The sequence below is a fragment of the Cetorhinus maximus genome, chromosome 36 (genome assembly GCF_964194155.1).
Source record: "Cetorhinus maximus chromosome 36, sCetMax3.hap1.1, whole genome shotgun sequence".
Lineage (NCBI taxonomy): Eukaryota > Metazoa > Chordata > Chondrichthyes > Lamniformes > Cetorhinidae > Cetorhinus > Cetorhinus maximus.
Window position 1 is genome coordinate 3,881,632 of NC_135914.1, and position 18,273 is coordinate 3,899,904.

An 18,273-nucleotide genomic window follows, 5' to 3' on the forward strand; every position below is an offset into this window, starting at 1 on the left:
CAGCGCAGGAGCAGGCCATTCGGCCCCTCTTGCCCTGTGCTGGCGTTTCTGCTCCCCACGCGTGCCTCCTCCCAACCCCCTCTTCCATCTCACCCCCCATCAACGCATCCTTCCGTTCCTACCTCCCCCCACCCCATGTTTATCCAGCTTCCCCCTTTAAACGTGTCACGTACGAATTAGGAGCAGGTGGAGGCCATTCGGCCCCTCGGGCGCGCTCCGCCATTCAATTCGACGATCGCGGCTGACCTTCCGCCCCGTCTCCACTTTCCCGCCCTTCTCCCTCAGAGCCCAAAAGCCTAGCCCCTCTCCGTCTCGAATCTGCTCGGCGACGGAGCACCCACAGCTCTCTGGGGTGCAGCATCCCAAAGATTCACTGCCCTTTGAGAGAAGAAATTCCTCCTCATCTCAGTCCAAAATGGCCGACCCCTTATCCTGAGACCATGACGCCCCCCTCCTCGAGCTCTGGACTGTCCGGCCGGAGGGGAGGGGAGGGGGATTCCTCTCAGCATCGACCCTGCCTTCTTCCAGTTGAATTCTGTTCTCATCCTCTCAGCCGTAGAGCGGGACTGGGAGAAGCCGGGATTGTTCTCCTCAGAGAGCGGAGAAGGTTAAGGTGGGGAGATTGAATCAAGGCGTTCAAAATCAGGAAGGGGGCTTTGGACAGAGTAAATAAGGAGGAACCGTTTCCACTGGGCAGGAGGGTTGGTAACCAGAGGGGGACACAGATTGAAGAGAATCGGGGGAAAGAACCAGAGGGGGAGATGAGGAGAGTTTTATTTTTTTACACAGCGAGTTGTTGTGATCTGGAAGGCGCTGCCTGAAAGGGCGGTGGAAGCAGATTCAATAGGAACTTTCAAAAAGGGGGTGGAATCGGATAAATACTCGAAAGGGAAAAGATTTGCGGGAATGTGGGGGAAAGAGCAGGGGGTTGGGTGGGGAGTGAGGGGGAGGTCAATAAATCCCTATGCAGAGCATTGTGCCATACAGTAGACTGATTTTGTATTGTATGTCCAAAACGATGGACTCCTTCCCCAAGCCAGGAGGCAACAGGAGGAGGGAGCATTCACCAGGTGGGAGAAGAGGGTGAAATAGCTCCGGTCTGTATCCCAGCATGTTGTGTGCAGCCTGGGTTCCCAACTCCTCCAGGATTGCCCTGGAGTCTCCAGGAATTAGAAATCGACCTTCAAGACACCGCTACGAGCAGACCAGCGGGAGAAAAATCATTAGCGGGAATAACAACGACCGCTTTTGCCCATCATAAGAATGTCAGGCCTGGGGGCGAGGCTGTTTGAATCTTCGACCCACCTGATCGTTTACCAGGAGCCCATTTGCTCCCTGAGTGGCCGTGGGGAGCTGGATGTGTCGGAGGGTCAGTACTGAGGGAGTGCCGCACTGTCGGAGGGTCAGTACTGAGGGAGTGCCGCACTGTCGGAGGGTCAGTGCTGAGGGAGCGCCGCACTGTCGGAGGGTCAGTGCTGAGGGAGCGCCGCACTGTCGGAGGGTCAGTACTGAGGAAGCGCCGCACTGTCGGAGGGTCAGTACTGAGGGAGTGCCGCACTGTCGGAGGGTCAGTGCTGAGGGAGCGCCGCACTGTCGGAGGGTCAGTACTGAGGGAGTGCCGCACTGTCGGAGGGTCAGTACTGAGGGAGTGCCGCACTGTCGGAGGGTCAGTACTGAGGGAGTGCCGCACTGTTGGAGGGTCAGTACTGAGGGAGCGCCGCACTGTCGGAGGGTCAGTACTGAGCGAGTGCCGCACTGTCGGAGGGTCAGTGCTGAGGGAGCGCCGCACTGTCGGAGGGTCAGTACTGAGGGAGTGCCGCACTGTCGGAGGGTCAGTGCTGAGGGAGCGCCGCACTGTCGGAGGGTCAGTACTGAGGGAGCGCTGCACTGTCGGAGGGTCAGTGCTGAGGGAGCGCCGCACTGTCGGAGGGGCAGTAATGCGGGAGCGCCACACTGTCGGAGGGTCAGTACTGAGGGAGCACCGCACTGTCAGAGGGTCAGTACTGCGGGAGCGCCGCACTGTCGGAGGGTCGGTACTGAGGAAGTGCCGCACTGTCGGAGGGTCGGTACTGAGGGAGCGCCGCACTGTCAGAGGGTCAGTACTGAGGGAGTGCCAGACTGTCGGAGGGTCAGTACTGCGGGAGCGCCGCACTGTCGGAGGGTCAGTACTGAGGGAGCGCCGCACTGTCAGAGGGTCAGTACTGTGGGAGCGCCGCACTGTCGGAGGGTCAGTACTGAGGACGTGCCGCACTGTCAGAGGGTCAGTACTGCGGGAGCGCCGCACTGTCGGAGGGTCAGTACTGAGGGAGCGCCGCACTGTCAGAGGGTCAGTACTGAGGGAGTGCCAGACTGTCGGAGGGTCAGTACTGCGGGAGCGCCGCACTGTCGGAGGGTCAGTACTGAGGGAGCGCCACACTGTCAGAGGGTCAGTACTGCGGGAGCGCCGCACTGTCGGAGGGTCAGTACTGAGGAAGTGCCGCACTGTCAGAGGGTCAGTACTGAGGGAGTGCCGCACTGTCGGAGGGTCAGTACTGAGGGAGTGCCGCACTGTCGGAGGGTCAGTACTGAGGGAGTGCTGCACTGTCGGAGGTTCTGTACTGAGGGAGGGCCGCACTGTCGGAGGGTCAGTACCGAGGGAGCGCCGCACTGTCGGAGGGTCAGTACTGAGGGAGCGCTGCACTGTCAGATATCTGAGACACTAAACCAAGGCACCCACCTGCCCTCTCAAGTAAAGCACAGTTGATATTGGAAGAAGGGTACGGTGGGGGGGGTGGGTGGTTGAGTTCTCTTCAGTAACCTAAGGCCAATATTTACCCCTCAACCAACATCACTGAAGTAAACAGATGATCTGGGTCATTACCTGGGAGCTTGCTGTGCTCCAATTGTCTGCCGCGTTTCCGACATTACGGCAGTGACTGCACTTCAAGGGTGCTCCATTGCCTGTGCAGCTCTTCGGGACACGCTGAAGCTGTGGGAGGCGCTAGAGAAATGCAAGTCTCCCGCGCTGTCAACTCCTGGGCAGGACGCGTGATCTCAAAGTGACAGCTCTGGTTGAAACTAGAGCCACTCGAACGATTGGTGTGACTCCACCTGCTGCCGCACAATGGGAGACCGTTCACTGGGAAAGGATCCGAGTGTATTCTTTGAAGTTTGTTGGCCAAACAAGGGTGGGGGAGATTCCCAGGGAACTCAGGATGAGCGGTGTCGGCCTTCCGGTGGGCCGAGGAGGGACATCCCGTTAACATACCAGCAGAGAGCCGCGCTGTTTTTCCAACTCTGGTTCCATTTGATTGCATTTGACTCCAAGGGAAGCAGGGATTCACCCCGCCCTTCCCTGCTTGCTCGGTCTCGCTCTCTCTCTCTCTCTCTCACTCCCTCCTCTGCTCCATTTCCTGGAGCACACACATTGCGTGTGAGCAGAATCCCTGGTAAGAACCAGAGGGGGGAGAAAGGAGGTTTTACACGTTCGAGGAGAGGCAGAGCGAACCTTGTCAGACCTGCCGGAGAAGCCGTCCGGCTGCTTGCCCTCAACTCCTCCCCTGGCCGCATCAGTTCACCTCCCCGAAGCGCCCGAAATCCGCTCGATCAGACGAGGAGGATTTTGCCAGAATTGGTTCAGGATCGGCAGCCCTGAAGATTCACACGCGTGTGCGCAGCGGCGGTGGAGGGGGGGAACCGAAGAACGGGTATACCAGCGGCGCGGGCTGGAATCGGCGAAACGCTCACCACCCGGCCTCGCTACCGCCCTCGAAAGACGAGCGCCCGGCACAAGCAGGACCTCGGAGGGGGCGAGGGAAGCCTGAGAGGATTTGGCCTTCCGAGAATCGAGTGACCGGCGCGTCCCCGGTTCCATTTGCGGGTTTCGAGGCGCTGGACTGGTGAGTGCAAAATTACCGCCCGCTCACCCCCCCAAGGCGAGCCCTCGGAGCCAGGACGGCACCAGCCGGAGTTTGACGCGCTGGCATAAGAAGGACATGGATTGCAGTCCCTGGGAAGGGGCCCTGGACGCTCCAGGCGCCTACAGCGAGAGCCGCCTCGTCTACGTCTCTGACTCCTGCAAGAGGAAGATCCAGCACGTGGTGGACTTGCTGCTCTCCGGTGATGCCCGCCCGGTGGACGCCAAGAGCTTGAGCGCCTGCGGCGAGTCCTTTGAGAAATGCAGGGACACCATCATCGCCCGGACAAAGGGGCTGGCCATCTTGGTCCATGGGCTGCAGTACCTGGTGCCCGTGAGCAAGGACGAGGACGTGGGTCAGGGCTTGGCTGAGCTTTGCAACCTGGTGGTGGCCCTGGTGGAGTGCTCCTCCCACGCCGGCTACCTGGCGGCGCTGGAGATGCCGGGCGCCAAGCCGGCACGGCCCGGTGCCGTCGAGCGCTACCAGGTGTCGGCGCTCGAGCAGGAGGTGGAGCAGCACTGCAGCGCCCTGAGGGACCTGCCGCTCGGCCAGCTCTCGCCCCCCTTGCTCTCCGAGGTCTCCCAGGGGGTGAGCCGGGCCCTGCGGGCGCTGGCCGAGTGCTGCGGGCCGGCCGCCGAGGCCGGGAGGGACGCCTTCGCCTGCGACCAGCTGAAGCTGGGCCTGAGGGGCGCCGCCTGCTGCGCCAGCGCCCTGCTGGCCTGCGTCAAGGAGCTGCGGGCGGCGCCCAACGAGCTGGCCCGAGCCCGCTGCGTGGTCTTCAGCGGGCCCCTGCTCCAGTCGGTGCGGGCCCTGGTGGGGCTGGCCACCGAGCCCCAGTTCCTGGGCCGTCCGGCCCACCTGCCCACCGACGCCCGGCTGGTCCACGCCAGCATCCTGGAAGGGGCCCGGCGCGTGGCGTCCTCCTGCCTCCTCTTCACCCAGTGGGTCCGCGAGGTGGCCCTGCTAACCGGCCGCGGCGCAAAGGTGCCCGCCTTCAGGGAGCAGCTGAAGAGCTTGGCCGGCGCCGTCTCCGACGCCTGCAACCTCCTCTCCCAGGCCCTGCGCGACAACGACACCCTCAACATCTTCAACCCCTGGACCGCCGAGCCAGCGAATTGACCCCCCTCTTCACGCCTCGGCGCTTGCGTTTCTCTAGCGCCCGCTCGCCACCCCTGGAGGCCCGAAGCAGCTCTGCCGCCGACGGCGTTTCATTGCTCGGAAGGTGCAGGGAACCCGGCAGCCAGCTTGCGCACAGCAAACTCCCACAAACAGCAACGTGACTGTCACCCAGATCATCTGGTTTCTTTTTTTTTTAACTGAGCGATGCTGGTCGGAGGGATGAATATTGTTCACGGGACGCCGGGGTGAACTCCAACCCCTCCCCTTCCTTCAGTGGCGGCTGTGGGATCTTTTACGGAGAGCAGACGGGGGCCTGGGTTGAATGTCTTGCCTGAAAGATGGCACCTCCGACAGTGCGGCACTCCCTCAGTACTGACCCTCCGACAGTGCGGCACTCCCTCAGTACTGGCCCTCTGACAGTGCGGCACTCCCTCTGCACTGACACTCCGACAGTGCGGCGCTCCCTCAGTACTGACCCTCCGACAGTGCGGCGCTCCCTCAGTACTGACCCTCCGACAGTGCGGCACTCCCTCAGTACTGACCCTCCGACAGTGCAGCACTCCCTCAGTACTGACCCTCCGACAGTGCGGCGCTCCCTCAGTACTGACCCTCCGACAGTGCGGCGCTCCCTCAGTACTGACCCTCCGACAGTGCGGCGCTCCCTCAGTACTGACCCTCCGACAGTGCGGCACTCCCTCAGTACTGACCCTCCAATGGTGCGGCGCTCCCTCAGTACTGACCCTCTGACAGTGCGGCACTCCCTCTGCACTGACCCTCCGACAGTGCGGCGCTCCCTCAGTACTGACCCTCCGACAGTGCGGCGCTCCCTCAGTACTGACCCTCCAACAGTGTGGCGCTCCCTCAGCACTGACCCTCCAACAGTGTGGTGATCCCTCGGTACTGACCCTCCAACAGTGTGGCGCTCCCTCAGTACTGACCCTCCAATAGTGTGGCGCTCCCTTGGTACTGACCCTCCGACAGTGCGGCGCTCCCTCAGTACTGACCCTCCGACAGTGCGGCGCTCCCTCAGCACTGACCCTCCAACAGTGTGGCGCTCCCTCGGTACTGACCCTCCGACAGTGCGGCGCTCCCTCGGTACTGACCCTCCGACAGTGCGGCGCTCCCTCGGTACTGACCCTCTGACAGTGCGGCACTCCCTCAGTACTGATCCTCCAACAGTGTGGCGCTCCCTCAGTACTGACCCTCCAACAGTGTGGCGCTCCCTCGGTACTGACCCTCCAACAGTGCGGCACTCCCTCTGTACTGACCCTCCGACAGTACGGCACTACCTCAGTACAAACCCTCCGACAGTGCGGCACTCCCTCAGTACTGACCCTCCAACAGTGCGGCACTCCCTCAGTACTGACCCTCCAACAGTGCAGCACTCCCTCAGTTTGGACTCTTGACAGTGCAGCATTCCCTCAGTACTGATCCTTTGACAGTGCAGCACTCCCTCAGTACTGACCCTCCGACAGTGCGGCACTCCCTCAGTACTGACCCTCCGACAGTGCAGCACTCCCTCAGTACTGACCCTCCGACAGTGCGGCGCTCCCTCAGTACTGACCCTCCGACAGTGCGGCGCTCCCTCAGTACTGACCCTCCGACAGTGCGGCTCTCCCTCAGTACTGGCACTGGGAGTGCCAGCCTGGATTATGGGGCTCGAGTCTCTGGAGTGGGGTCTCGAAACCCCGACCTTCTGCCTGTGAGGCGGGAGAGAGAGAGAGAGACCCACTGAGCCATGATGAACAGCCAGCTATGTGCCCTGACCTTTTGCATATTTTCACAAAATGCCGTTTCCCTCAGAACCTCGGGAAGTTTTACCCCGTCATAGGCGCTACCTAAATGCAGACTCGTGATGCTGTAACGTCGCACTGAGGGGACGCTGCATTGTCGCTATTCGAGATGAGACATTAAACCAAGGCTACCCCCGCTCTACCCCCTCAGGTAGGTGCAAAAGATCTCACGGCCACTATTTGAAGTAGGTGGCGGTGGGGAGGGAGGGGAGGGGGTAGAGAATTGTTCTTGGTGCCCTAATTATCAGGCACCAGCCCTACTGACAAGTGTGGATGTATGTGACTGGATGTGACTATGGATTTTGGGTGAGGCTAATCTGTGAAGCCTCCTGTGGTCAAATAGCCCGCAAGGACTCACTTTGTGAGACGTGACCAACTTGGAAGAAAAACTGGACACTGGACAGGAACTGTACAATTATCAGCACGCTTATGGGGCGAGGGAAACAAGCTGACAAGATTATCTTCCAAAGGACTGGGTACCTGGTAACAGAGGTCATATTTGCACCAGGTTCATTTAACAGCACTCCTGGAAAAAACTTAACATATCTCTGTGAATGTTTTTGGCAATCTGAATTTAAGTCTGACTGAAACCCTGCTTTGCTCAGCTACTTTATTCCAGGTATTAGATGGAGCTTTACCCTGCATCCAACCCTGCTCTGTCCCTGTTCCAGGTGTTTGATGGGGACAGTGCAAAGGGGGCTTTACTCTGTATCTTACCCCGCGCTGTACCTGTCCTGGGAGTGTTTGATGGGGACAGTGTAGAGGGAGCTTTACTCTGTATCTAACCCCGTGCTGTACCTGTCCTGGGAGTGTTTGATGGGGACAGTGTAGAGGGAGCTTTATTCTGTATCTAACCCCATGCTGTACCTGGCCTGGGAGTGTTTGATGGGGATAGTGTAGAGGGAGCTTTACTCTGTATCTAACCTCGTGCTGTCCCTGTCCTGGGAGTGTTTGATGGGGACAGTGTAAAGGGAGCTTTACTCTGTATCTAACCCCGTGCTGTACCTGTCCTGGGAGTGTTTGATGGGGACAGTGTAGAGGGAGCTTTACACTGTGTCTAACCCCGTACCCTACCTGTCCTGGGAGTGTTTGATGGGTACAGTGTAAAGGGAGCTTTACTCTGTATCTAACCCCGTGCTGTACCTGTCCTGGGAGTGTTTGATGGGGTTAGTGTAGAGGGAGCTTTACTCTGTATCTAACCCCGTGCTGTACCTGTCCTGGGAGTGTTTGATGGGGATGGTGTAGTGGGAGCTTTATACTGATTCTTACCCCGTGCTGTACCTGTCCTGGGAGTGTTTGATGGGGACAGTGTAGAGGAAGCTTTACTCTGTATCTAACCCCGTGCTGTACCTGTCCTGGGAGTGTTTGATGGGGACGGTGTAGAGGGAGCTTTACTCTGTATCTAATCCCGTGCTGTACCTGTCCTGGGAGTGTTTGATGGGGACAGTGTAGAGGGAGCTCTACTCTGTATCTAACCCCGTGCTGTACCTGCCCTGGGAGTGTTTGATGGGGACAGTGTAGAGGGAGCTTTACTCTGTATCTAACCCCGTGCTGTACCTGTCCTGGGAGTGTTTGATGGGGACAGTGTAGAGGGAGCTTTACACTGTGTCTAACCCCATGATGTACCTGCCCTGGGAGTGTTTGATGGGGACAGTGTAGAGGGAGCTTTACTCTGTATCTAACCCCGTGCTGTACCTGTCCTAGGAGTGTTTGATGGGGACGGTGTAGAGGGAGCTTTACTCTGTATCTAACCCCGTGCTGTACCTGTCCTAGGAGTGTTTGATGGGGACAGTGTAGAGGGAGCTTTACTCTGTATCTAACCCCGTGCTGTACCTGTCCTGGGAGTGTTTGATGGGGACGGTGTAGAGGGAGCTTTACTCAGTATCTATCCCCGTGCTGTACCTGTCCTGGGAGTGTTTGATGGGGACGGTGTAGAGGGAACTTTACTCTGTATCTAACCCCGTGCTGTACCTGCCCTGGGAGTGTTTGATGGGGACGGTGTAGAGGGAGCTTTACTCTGTATCTAACCCCGTGCTGTACCTGTCCTGGGAGTGTTTGATGGGGACGGTGTAGAGGGAGCTTTACTCTGTATCTAACCCCGTGCTGTACCTGTCCTGGGAGTGTTTGATGGGGACAGTGTAGAGGGAGCTTTACTCAGTATCTATCCCCGTGCTGTACCTGTCCTGGGAGTGTTTGATGGGAGAATGAGTTGTTCCATTCCTTGATGAGCAGAAATTGGTGAAGAGGGGTTGCACAGTGAGGAGAGAGTTAAATACTAAACTTTGTCCTGAACTCAAGCTGCTGGGGACAGCATTTCCTACTTAACTAAACCTGGGACCAAACCCTTTCCTTCAATTGTGCAAAGAAGCTGAGGGAGGCACAGGCTGGAGCAGGCAGATTAACATATTACAGCCTGATGGATAGAGCTGGAATATTTCTGTTTTTATCCATCCAATCAAAGCCCTCACAGATTTTTGGAACCACGAGATCAGCAACTACAACAGCAACTTGCATCTCTATAGCACCTCAAACGTCTGAAGAGGCTTCATGGGGGCATTATTCAAATTTGACCCCGAGCCACATGACAAAATACGAGGAAGAGGGGACACAAGGCGTTGCCAGAGAAGTCGGTTTTAAGGATCGTCTCAAAGGAGGAGAGACAGGGAGAGTGAGAGGCGGAGAGGTTTAGGGAGGGAATTCCAGAGCTCAGGGCCCCCCAGGCAGCTGAAGGCACGGCCGCCAATGGTGGAGCGATGGGAATTGGGGGATGAGCAAGAGGCCGGAATTGGAGGAGCGCAGAGATCTCGGAGGGTTGTAGGGGCTGGAGGAGGTTACAGAGATAGGGAGGGGTGCAGGGGCTGGAGGAGGTTACAGAGATAGGAAGGGGTGTAGGGGCTGGAGGAGGTTACAGAGATGGGGAGGGGTGTAGGGGCTGGAGGAGGTTACAAATATAGGGAGGGGTGTAGGGGCTGGAGGAGGTTACAGAGATAGGGAGGGGCGTAGGGGCTGGAGGAGGTTACAGAGATAGGGAGGGGTGTAGGGGCTGGAGGAGGTTACAGAGATAGGGAGGGTTGTAGGGGCTGGAGGAGGTTACAGAGATAGGGAGGGGTGTAGGGGCTGGAGGAGGTTACAGAGATAGGGAGGGTTGTAGGGGCTGGAGGAGGTTACAGAGATAGGGAGGGGTGTAGGGGCTTGAGGATGTTACAGAGATCGGGAGGGGTGTTGGGGCAGGAGGAGGGTACAGAGATAGAGAGGGGTATAGGGGGTGGAGAGTGTTCCAGAGATAATATTGTAGAGGCTGAGGATGTTACAAAGTTAGGGAGGGGTGTAGGGCTGGATGTGGTGGCAGAGATATGGAGGGGTATGGGGAATGGAGGAGGTTACAGACGGATGTAGAGGTTGGAGGAGGTTACAGAGATAGGGAGGGTTGTAGGGGCTGCAGGCGTTTACAGAGTTAGGAAGAGGGTGTAGGGACTGTAGGAGGTTACAGAGATAGGAAGGGTGTAGGGACTGGAGGAGGTTACAGAGATAGGAAGGGTGTAGGGGCTGGAGGAGGTTACATAGATCGGGAGGGTTGCAGGGTGTGGAGGTTGTTACAGAGATATGGAGGGGTGTAGGGGCTAGAAGAGATTACAGGGATAGCTAGTGTAGATGCAGGAGGAGTACTGAGAGATAGGGTTGCAGTGGCTGGAGGAGGTTATAAAGATGGGGAGGGTTGTGGGGGCTGGAGAAGGTTACAGAGAGAGAGGGGGAGAAGGGGCTGGAGGAGGTTACAGAGGTAGGAAGGGTTGTAGGGGCTGGAGGGGGTTACAGAGATAGGGAGGGTTGTAGGGACTGGAAGAGGTTACAGAGATAGGGAATTGTTGAGGCAGGAGGAGTTCAGAGATAGGGAGGGGTGTTGGGGCTGGAGCAGGTTACAGACATAGGGAGGGGTGTTGGGGCCGGAGTAGGTTACAGAGATAATGAGGGGTGTTGGGGCTGGAGCAGGTTACAGAGATAGGGAAGGGGTGTAGGGGCTGGAGGAGGTTACAGACATAGGGAGGGGTGTTGGGGCTGGAGGAGGTTACAGAGATAGGGAGGGGTGTTGGGGCTGGAGTAGTTTACAGAGATAGGGAGGGATGTAGGGGCTGGAGGAGGTTACAGAGATATGGAGGGGTGTAGGGGCTAGAAGAGATTACAGGGATAGCTAGTGTAGTAGATGCAGGATGAGTACTGAGAGATTGGGTTGCAATGGCTGGAGGAGGTTATAAAGACGGGGAGGGTTGCAGGGGCTGGAGAAGGTTACAGAGAGAGGGGGTGAAGGGGCTAGAGGAGGTTACAGAGATAGGGAATTGTTGAGGGAGTAGGAGTTCAGAGATAGGGAGGGGTGTTGGGGCTGGAGTAGGTTACACAGATAGGGAGGGGTGTAGGGGCTGGAGGAGGTTACAGACATAGGGAGGGGTGTAAGGGCTGGAGGAGGTTACAGAGATAGGGAGGGGTGTTGGGGTTGGAGGAGGTTACGGAGATAGGGAGGGGTGTAGGGGCTGGAGGGTGTTACAGAGATAGGGAGGAGTGTAGGGGCTGGAGGAGGTTACAGAGATAGGGTGGGGTGTAGGGGCCGGAAGAGGTTACAGAGATAGGGAGGGGTGTAGGGGCTGGAGAATGTTACAGAGATAGGGAGGGGTGTTGGGGCTGGAGGAGGTTACAGAGATAGGGAGGGGTGTAGGGGCTGGAGGAGGTTACAGAGATAGGGGGGTGTGTTGGGGCTGGAGGGGGTTACAGAGATAGGGAGGGGTGTAGGGGCTGGAGGAGGTTACAGAGATAGGGAAGGGTGTAGGGGCGGGAAGAGGTTACAGAGATAGGGAGGGGTGTAGGGGCTGGAGGAGGTTACAGACATAGGGAGGGGTGTAGGGGCTGGAGAAAATTATTGAGATAGGGAGGGGTGTAGGGACTGGAGGAGGTTACAGAGATAGGGAGAGATGCAGGGGCTGGAGGAGGTTACAGAGATAGGGAGCGGTTTCGGGGCTGGAGGAGGTTACAGAGATAGTGAGGTGTGAGGGTGCTGGAGGAGGTTACAGATATAGGGAGGGGTGTAGGGGCTAGAGGTGTTTACAGAGATAGGTCGGGGTTTAGGGGCAGGAGGAGGTTACAGAGATAGGGAGGATTGTAGCGGCTGGAGGAGGTTACAGAGATAGGAAGGGATGTAGGGGCCGGAGGAGGTTACAGAGATAGGGAGGGGTGTAGGGGCTGGAGGAGGTTACAGACATAGGGAGGGGTGTAGGGGCTGGAGGAGGTTACAGAGATTGGGAGGGGTTGTAGGGGCTGGAGGAGCTTACAGAGTTAGGGGTGTAGGGGCTGGAGGAGGTTACAGAGATAGGGAGGGGTGTATGGGCTGGAGGAGGTTACAGATATATGGAGGGGTGTAGGGGCTGGAGGAGGTTACAGAGATATGGAGGGGTGTTGGGGCTGGAGGAGGTTGCAGAGATAGGGAGGGGTGTAAGGGCTGGAGGAAGTTACAGAGATAGGGAGGGGTGTAGGGGCTGGAGGAGGTTACAGAGATAGGGAGGGGTGTAGGCGCTGGAGGAGGATACAGAGATAGGGAGGGGTGTAGGGGCTGGAGGGGGTTACAGAGATAGGGAGGGGTGTAGTGGCCGTAAGAGGTTACAGAGATAGGGAGGGGTGTAGGGGCTGGAGGAGGTTACAGAGATAGGGAGGGGTGTAGGCGCTGGAGGAGGATACAGAGATAGGGAGGGGTGTAGGGGCTGGTGGAGGTTACAGAGATAGGGCGGGGTGTAGGGGCTGGAGGAGGTTACAGAGATAGGGAGGGGTGTAGGGGCCGGAGGAGGTTACAGAGACAGGGAGGGGTCTAGGGGCTGGAGGAGGTTATAGGGATAGGGAGGGGTGTAGGGACTGGACTAGGTTAAAGAGATAGGGAGGGGTGTAGTGGGTGGAGGAGGTTACAGATATAGGGAGGGGTGTAGGGACTGCAGGAGGTTACAGGGAAAGGGAGGTGTGTCGGGGCTGGAGGAGGTTACAGAGATAGGGAGGGGTGTAGGGGCTGGAGGAGGTTACAGAGATAGGGAGGGGTGTAGGGGCTGGAGGAGGTTACAGAGATAGGGAGGGTTCTAGGGGCTGGAGGAGGTTACAGAGATAGGGAGGGTTCTAGGGGCTGGAGGAGGTTACAGAGATAGGGAGGGGGATAAGGAGTGATGTGTGAACGAGGGTGCGATGTTTAAAATGGGGGTGTTGTTAGGCCGTGTCTCTGTTGTTTGGGGGGGAGATGAGTTGATTAGTGAACAGACTCGATGTTGGTTCGGACTTGGGGGCAGCAGAGTTTCGGGTGAGGTGAAGTTTACAGACGGGTGGACAATGGGTGGATCGAAAAGTGAATGTCGGAATAGTCAAGTTGAAAGCTGAGAAAAAGCTGTTTGAGCCGGAGCTGAGCTGGGGCAAAAATGGCAAATGTTCGGGACGTGGGGGTGATTTTGGTGAGATGGAGAGGATGTGAGTTCCTGTCTCATCTCTGAACCACCAAATTGTCCCAGAGAGATGCTGAAGTGTAGCCCCTATTCTGTCCATGGACTGACCCAGCATCTTACAGACAGTCACATCCCACAAGATGGAAATCAGATTTGTGGCTGATGGATCTGTTTAACTGGTGCAGCTTGAGTGGGGAATGTGGACCCTGATCACTGGGGTAGATTCCTTACCGCTGTTAATCTCACTGAACAGTCCCTCCAGTAACATCCCTAAAACTCCTGCCTGGATGTGTGCAGCTCAAACAACACTCAAGAAGCTCCACACCGTCCAGGACAAAGCAGCCCCGCTTGATCGGCACCCTATCCACAAACATTCACTCCCTCCACCACCGACGCACAGTAGCAGCAGTGTGTGTACCATCTACAAGATGCACTGCAGCAACTCACCAAGGCTCCTTCGACAGCACCTTCCAAACCCACGACCTCTACCATCTAGAAGGACAAGGGCAGCAGACACATGGGGAACACCACCACCTGCAAGTTCCCCTCTGAGCCACTCACCAGCCCGACTTGGAAATATATCGGCCGTTCCTTCACTGTCGCTGGGTCCAAATCCTGGAACCCCCTCCCTAACAGCACGGTGGGTGTACCTACACCACAGGGACTGCAGCGGCTCAAGAAGGCGGCTCACCCACCATCTTCTCAAGGGGGCAATTAGGGACGGGCAATAAATGCTGGGCCCAGCCCAGCGACGCCCACGTCCCGTGGAAGAATTTTTTAAAATCTCCCTTAAATCTGGGTCCCCATCGTTCTCCATCCTTCCCCCAAGGGGAGGAGCTTCTCCCTCCCTCCTCTGTCCAGACCCCAGCCCCTCCTGATTTTGGACACCCCTCTCCAGACCCCTCACCCCCGCCCCCCTCCCCCACTGTCACAACCTCCCCCGATCCATCGAGGTGACATCCCGGGGACGGTCCCCGTGAATCTTTCCCTCGCCTCCTCGTCCCCCACCTCGAATGGGAGTCCGGCTGGAGATTGACCCTCGGGACGGAGGGTCTGGGGCTGCCCATCGTTTGACCGGGCGGCTCTGAGCCGAAAGTGAAGCTCTCTGTGTCCAACAGGAGGAGCAGCCACTGAGTGGTGACTGGGGCTGGTCAGTGCCCAAGGACAAGGGGCCCAGCTTCGGTTATTGGCTGGACCCTTGGGCGGCGCTGCCCTGAAGGTGCCCACCAGGTGGCAGGCATGAGCAGCCACTTGGCACTGCTCGCTGTACTCCATCCTATCGCCAGCAGGTGGCAGACAAGGACCAGGAATCGAGCTGGCTTCATCCTCTCTGGAACAGGTTACCCGCTTACCCTATATGGAGCTGTGCTCCAACAGTATCTTGCATTTATATAGCGCCTTTCATGTGGATAACCATTCCAAGGCTCTTGACAGACACGCTGTCAGCCATAATTTCATATGGGGGGAGCTACGAGTACAAAACCTTGGTCGAGAATGTTGTTTTTAACACGTCTTAAAGAAGCAGAGAGAGAGAGAGGCGTAGAGGTTTAGGGAGAGAATTCCAGAGCTCAGTCCCCCCAGGCAGCTGAAGGCACGGCCGCCAATGATGGAGCGATGGGAATCGGGGCAAGAGGACGGAATTGGAGGAGCGCAGAGATCTCAGAGGGGTGTAGGGGCTGGAGGAGGTTACAGAGATAGGGAGGGGTGTCGGGGCTGGAGGAGGTTACAGAGATAGGGAGGGAGTGTAGGGGCTGGAGGAGGTTACAGAGATTGGGAGGGGTGTAGGGACTGGAGGAGGTTACAGAGATAGGGAGGGGGTGTAGGGGCTGGAGGAGGTTACAGAGATAGGGAGGGGTGTCGGGGCTGGAGGAGGTTACAGAGATAGGGAGGGAGTGTAGGGGCTGGAGGAGGTTACAGAGATTGGGTGGGGTGTCGTGGCTCGAGGAGGTTACAGAGATTGGGAGGGGTGTAGGGACTGGAGGAGGTTACAGAGATAGGGAGAGGTGTAGGGACTGGAGGAGGTTACAGAGATAGGGAGAGGTGTAGGGGCTGGAGGAGGTTACAGAGATAGGGAGGGGGTGTAGGGGCTGGAGGAGGATACATAGATAGGGAGGGGTGTAGGGGCTGCACGAGGTTACAGAGATAGGGAGCGGTGTAGGGGCTGGAGGAGGTTACAGAGATAGGGAGGGATGTAGGGGCTGGAGGAGGTTACAGAGATAGGGAGGATTGTAGGGCCTGGACGAGTTTACAGAGATAGAGAGGGGTGTAGGGGCTGGAAGAGGTTACAGAGATAGGGAGGGGTGTAGGGGCTGGAGGAGGTTACAGAGATAGGGATGGGCTTGGGTGCTGGAGGAGGTTACAGAGATAGGGCGCGGTGTAGGGGCTGGAGGAGGTTACAGAGATAGGGAGTGGTGTAGGGGCTGGAAGAGGTTACAGAGATAAGGAGGGGTTGTTGGGGCTGTAGGAGGTTACAGAGATAGAGAGGGGTGTTGGGGCTGGAGTGGGTTACAGAGATAGGGAGGGGTGTTGGGGCTGGAGGAGGTTACAGAGATAGGGAGGGGTGTAGGGGCTGGAAGAGGTTACAGAGATAGGGAGGGGTGTAGGGGCTGGAGGAGGGTACAGAGATAGAGAGGGGTATAGGGGGTGGAGAGTGTTCCAGAGATAATATTGTAGAGGCTGAGGATGTTACAAAGTTAGGGAGGGGTGTAGGGCTGGATGTGGTGGCAGAGATATGGAGGGGTATGGGGAATGGAGGAGGTTACAGACGGATGTAGAGGTTGGAGGAGGTTACAGAGATAGGGAGGGTTGTAGGGGCTGCAGGTGTTTACAGAGTTAGGAAGAGGGTGTAGGGACTGTAGGAGGTTACAGAGATAGGAAGGGTGTAGGGACTGGAGGAGGTTACAGAGATAGGGAGGGGTGTAGGGGCTGGAGGAGGTTACATAGATCGGGAGGGTTGCAGGGTGTGGAGGTTGTTACAGAGATATGGAGGGGTGTAGGGGCTAGAAGAGATTACAGGGATAGCTAGTGTAGATGCAGGAGGAGTACTGAGAGATAGGGTTGCAGTGGCTGGAGGAGGTTATAAAGATGGGGAGGGTTGTGGGGGCTGGAGAAGGTTACAGAGAGAGAGGGGGAGAAGGGGCTGGAGGAGGTTACAGAGGTAGGAAGGGTTGTAGGGGCTGGAGGGGTGTTACAGAGATAGGGAGGGTTGTAGGGACTGGAAGAGGTTACAGAGATAGGGAATTGTTGAGGCAGGAGGAGTTCAGAGATAGGGAGGGGTGTTGGGGCTGGAGCAGGTTACAGACATAGGGAGGGGTGTTGGGGCCGGAGTAGGTTACAGAGATAATGAGGGGTGTTGGGGCTGGAGCAGGTTACAGAGATAGGGAAGGGGTGTAGGGGCTGGAGGAGGTTACAGACATAGGGAGGGGTGTTGGGGCTGGAGGAGGTTACAGAGATAGGGAGGGGTGTTGGGGCTGGAGTAGTTTACAGAGATAGGGAGGGATGTAGGGGCTGGAGGAGGTTACAGAGATATGGAGGGGTGTAGGGGCTAGAAGAGATTACAGGGATAGCTAGTGTAGTAGATGCAGGATGAGTACTGAGAGATTGGGTTGCAGTGGCTGGAGGAGGTTATAAAGACGGGGAGGGTTGCAGGGGCTGGAGAAGGTTACAGAGAGAGGGGGTGAAGGGGCTAGAGGAGGTTACAGAGATAGGGAATTGTTGAGGGAGTAGGAGTTCAGAGATAGGGAGGGGTGTTGGGGCTGGAGTAGGTTACACAGATAGGGAGGGGTGTAGGGGCTGGAGGAGGTTACAGACATAGGGAGGGGTGTAAGGGCTGGAGGAGGTTACAGAGATAGGGAGGGGTGTTGGGGTTGGAGGAGGTTACGGAGATAGGGAGGGGTGTTGGGGCTGGAGGAGGTTACAGAGATAGGGAGGGGTGTAGGGGCTGGAGGAGGTTACAGAGATAGGGGGGGGTGTTGGGGCTGGAGGAGGTTACAGAGATAGGGAGGGGTGTAGGGGCTGGAGGAGGTTACAGAGATAGGGGGGTGTGTTGGGGCTGGAGGGGGTTACAGAGATAGGGAGGGGTGTAGGGGCTGGAGGAGGTTACAGAGATAGGGAAGGGTGTAGGGGCGGGAAGAGGTTACAGAGATAGGGAGGGGTGTAGGGGCTGGAGGAGGTTACAGACATAGGGAGGGGTGTAGGGGCTGGAGAAAATTATTGAGATAGGGAGGGGTGTAGGGACTGGAGGAGGTTACAGAGATAGGGAGAGATGCAGGGGCTGGAGGAGGTTACAGAGATAGGGAGCGGTTTCGGGGCTGGAGGAGGTTACAGAGATAGTGAGGTGTGAGGGTGCTGGAGGAGGTTACAGATATAGGGAGGGGTGTAGGGGCTAGAGGTGTTTACAGAGATAGGTCGGGGTTTAGGGGCAGGAGGAGGTTACAGAGATAGGGAGGATTGTAGCGGCTGGAGGAGGTTACAGAGATAGGAAGGGATGTAGGGGCCGGAGGAGGTTACAGAGATAGGGAGGGGTGTAGGGGCTGGAGGAGGTTACAGACATAGGGAGGGGTGTAGGGGCTGGAGGAGGTTACAGAGATTGGGAGGGGTTGTAGGGGCTGGAGGAGCTTACAGAGTTAGGGGTGTAGGGGCTGGAGGAGGTTACAGAGATAGGGAGGGGTGTATGGGCTGGAGGAGGTTACAGATATATGGAGGGGTGTAGGGGCTGGAGGAGGTTACAGAGATATGGAGGGGTGTTGGGGCTGGAGGAGGTTGCAGAGATAGGGAGGGGTGTAAGGGCTGGAGGAAGTTACAGAGATATGGAGGGGTGTTGGGGTTGGAGGAGGTTACAGAGCTAGGGAGGGGTGTAGGGGCTGGAGGAGGTTACAGAGATAGGGAGGGGTGTAGGCGCTGGAGGAGGATACAGAGATAGGGAGGGGTGTAGGGGCTGGAGGGGGTTACAGAGATAGGGAGGGGTGTAGTGGCCGTAAGAGGTTACAGAGATAGGGAGGGGTGTAG

At 57.4% G+C, this 18,273-nt stretch overlaps 1 protein-coding gene across 1 annotated transcript; it reads left to right on the forward strand.

The window, feature by feature from the left end:
* The first annotated feature begins 3,974 nt into the window (after positions 1 to 3,974).
* Positions 3,975 to 5,017, forward strand: LOC144672176 (talin rod domain-containing protein 1-like). The gene has a single exon (XM_078533998.1). The coding sequence runs from the start codon at positions 3,975 to 3,977 to the stop codon at positions 5,013 to 5,015; it is 1,041 nt and encodes a 346-aa protein (XP_078390124.1). The 3' UTR covers positions 5,016 to 5,017.
* The last annotated feature ends 13,256 nt before the right edge of the window (positions 5,018 to 18,273 follow it).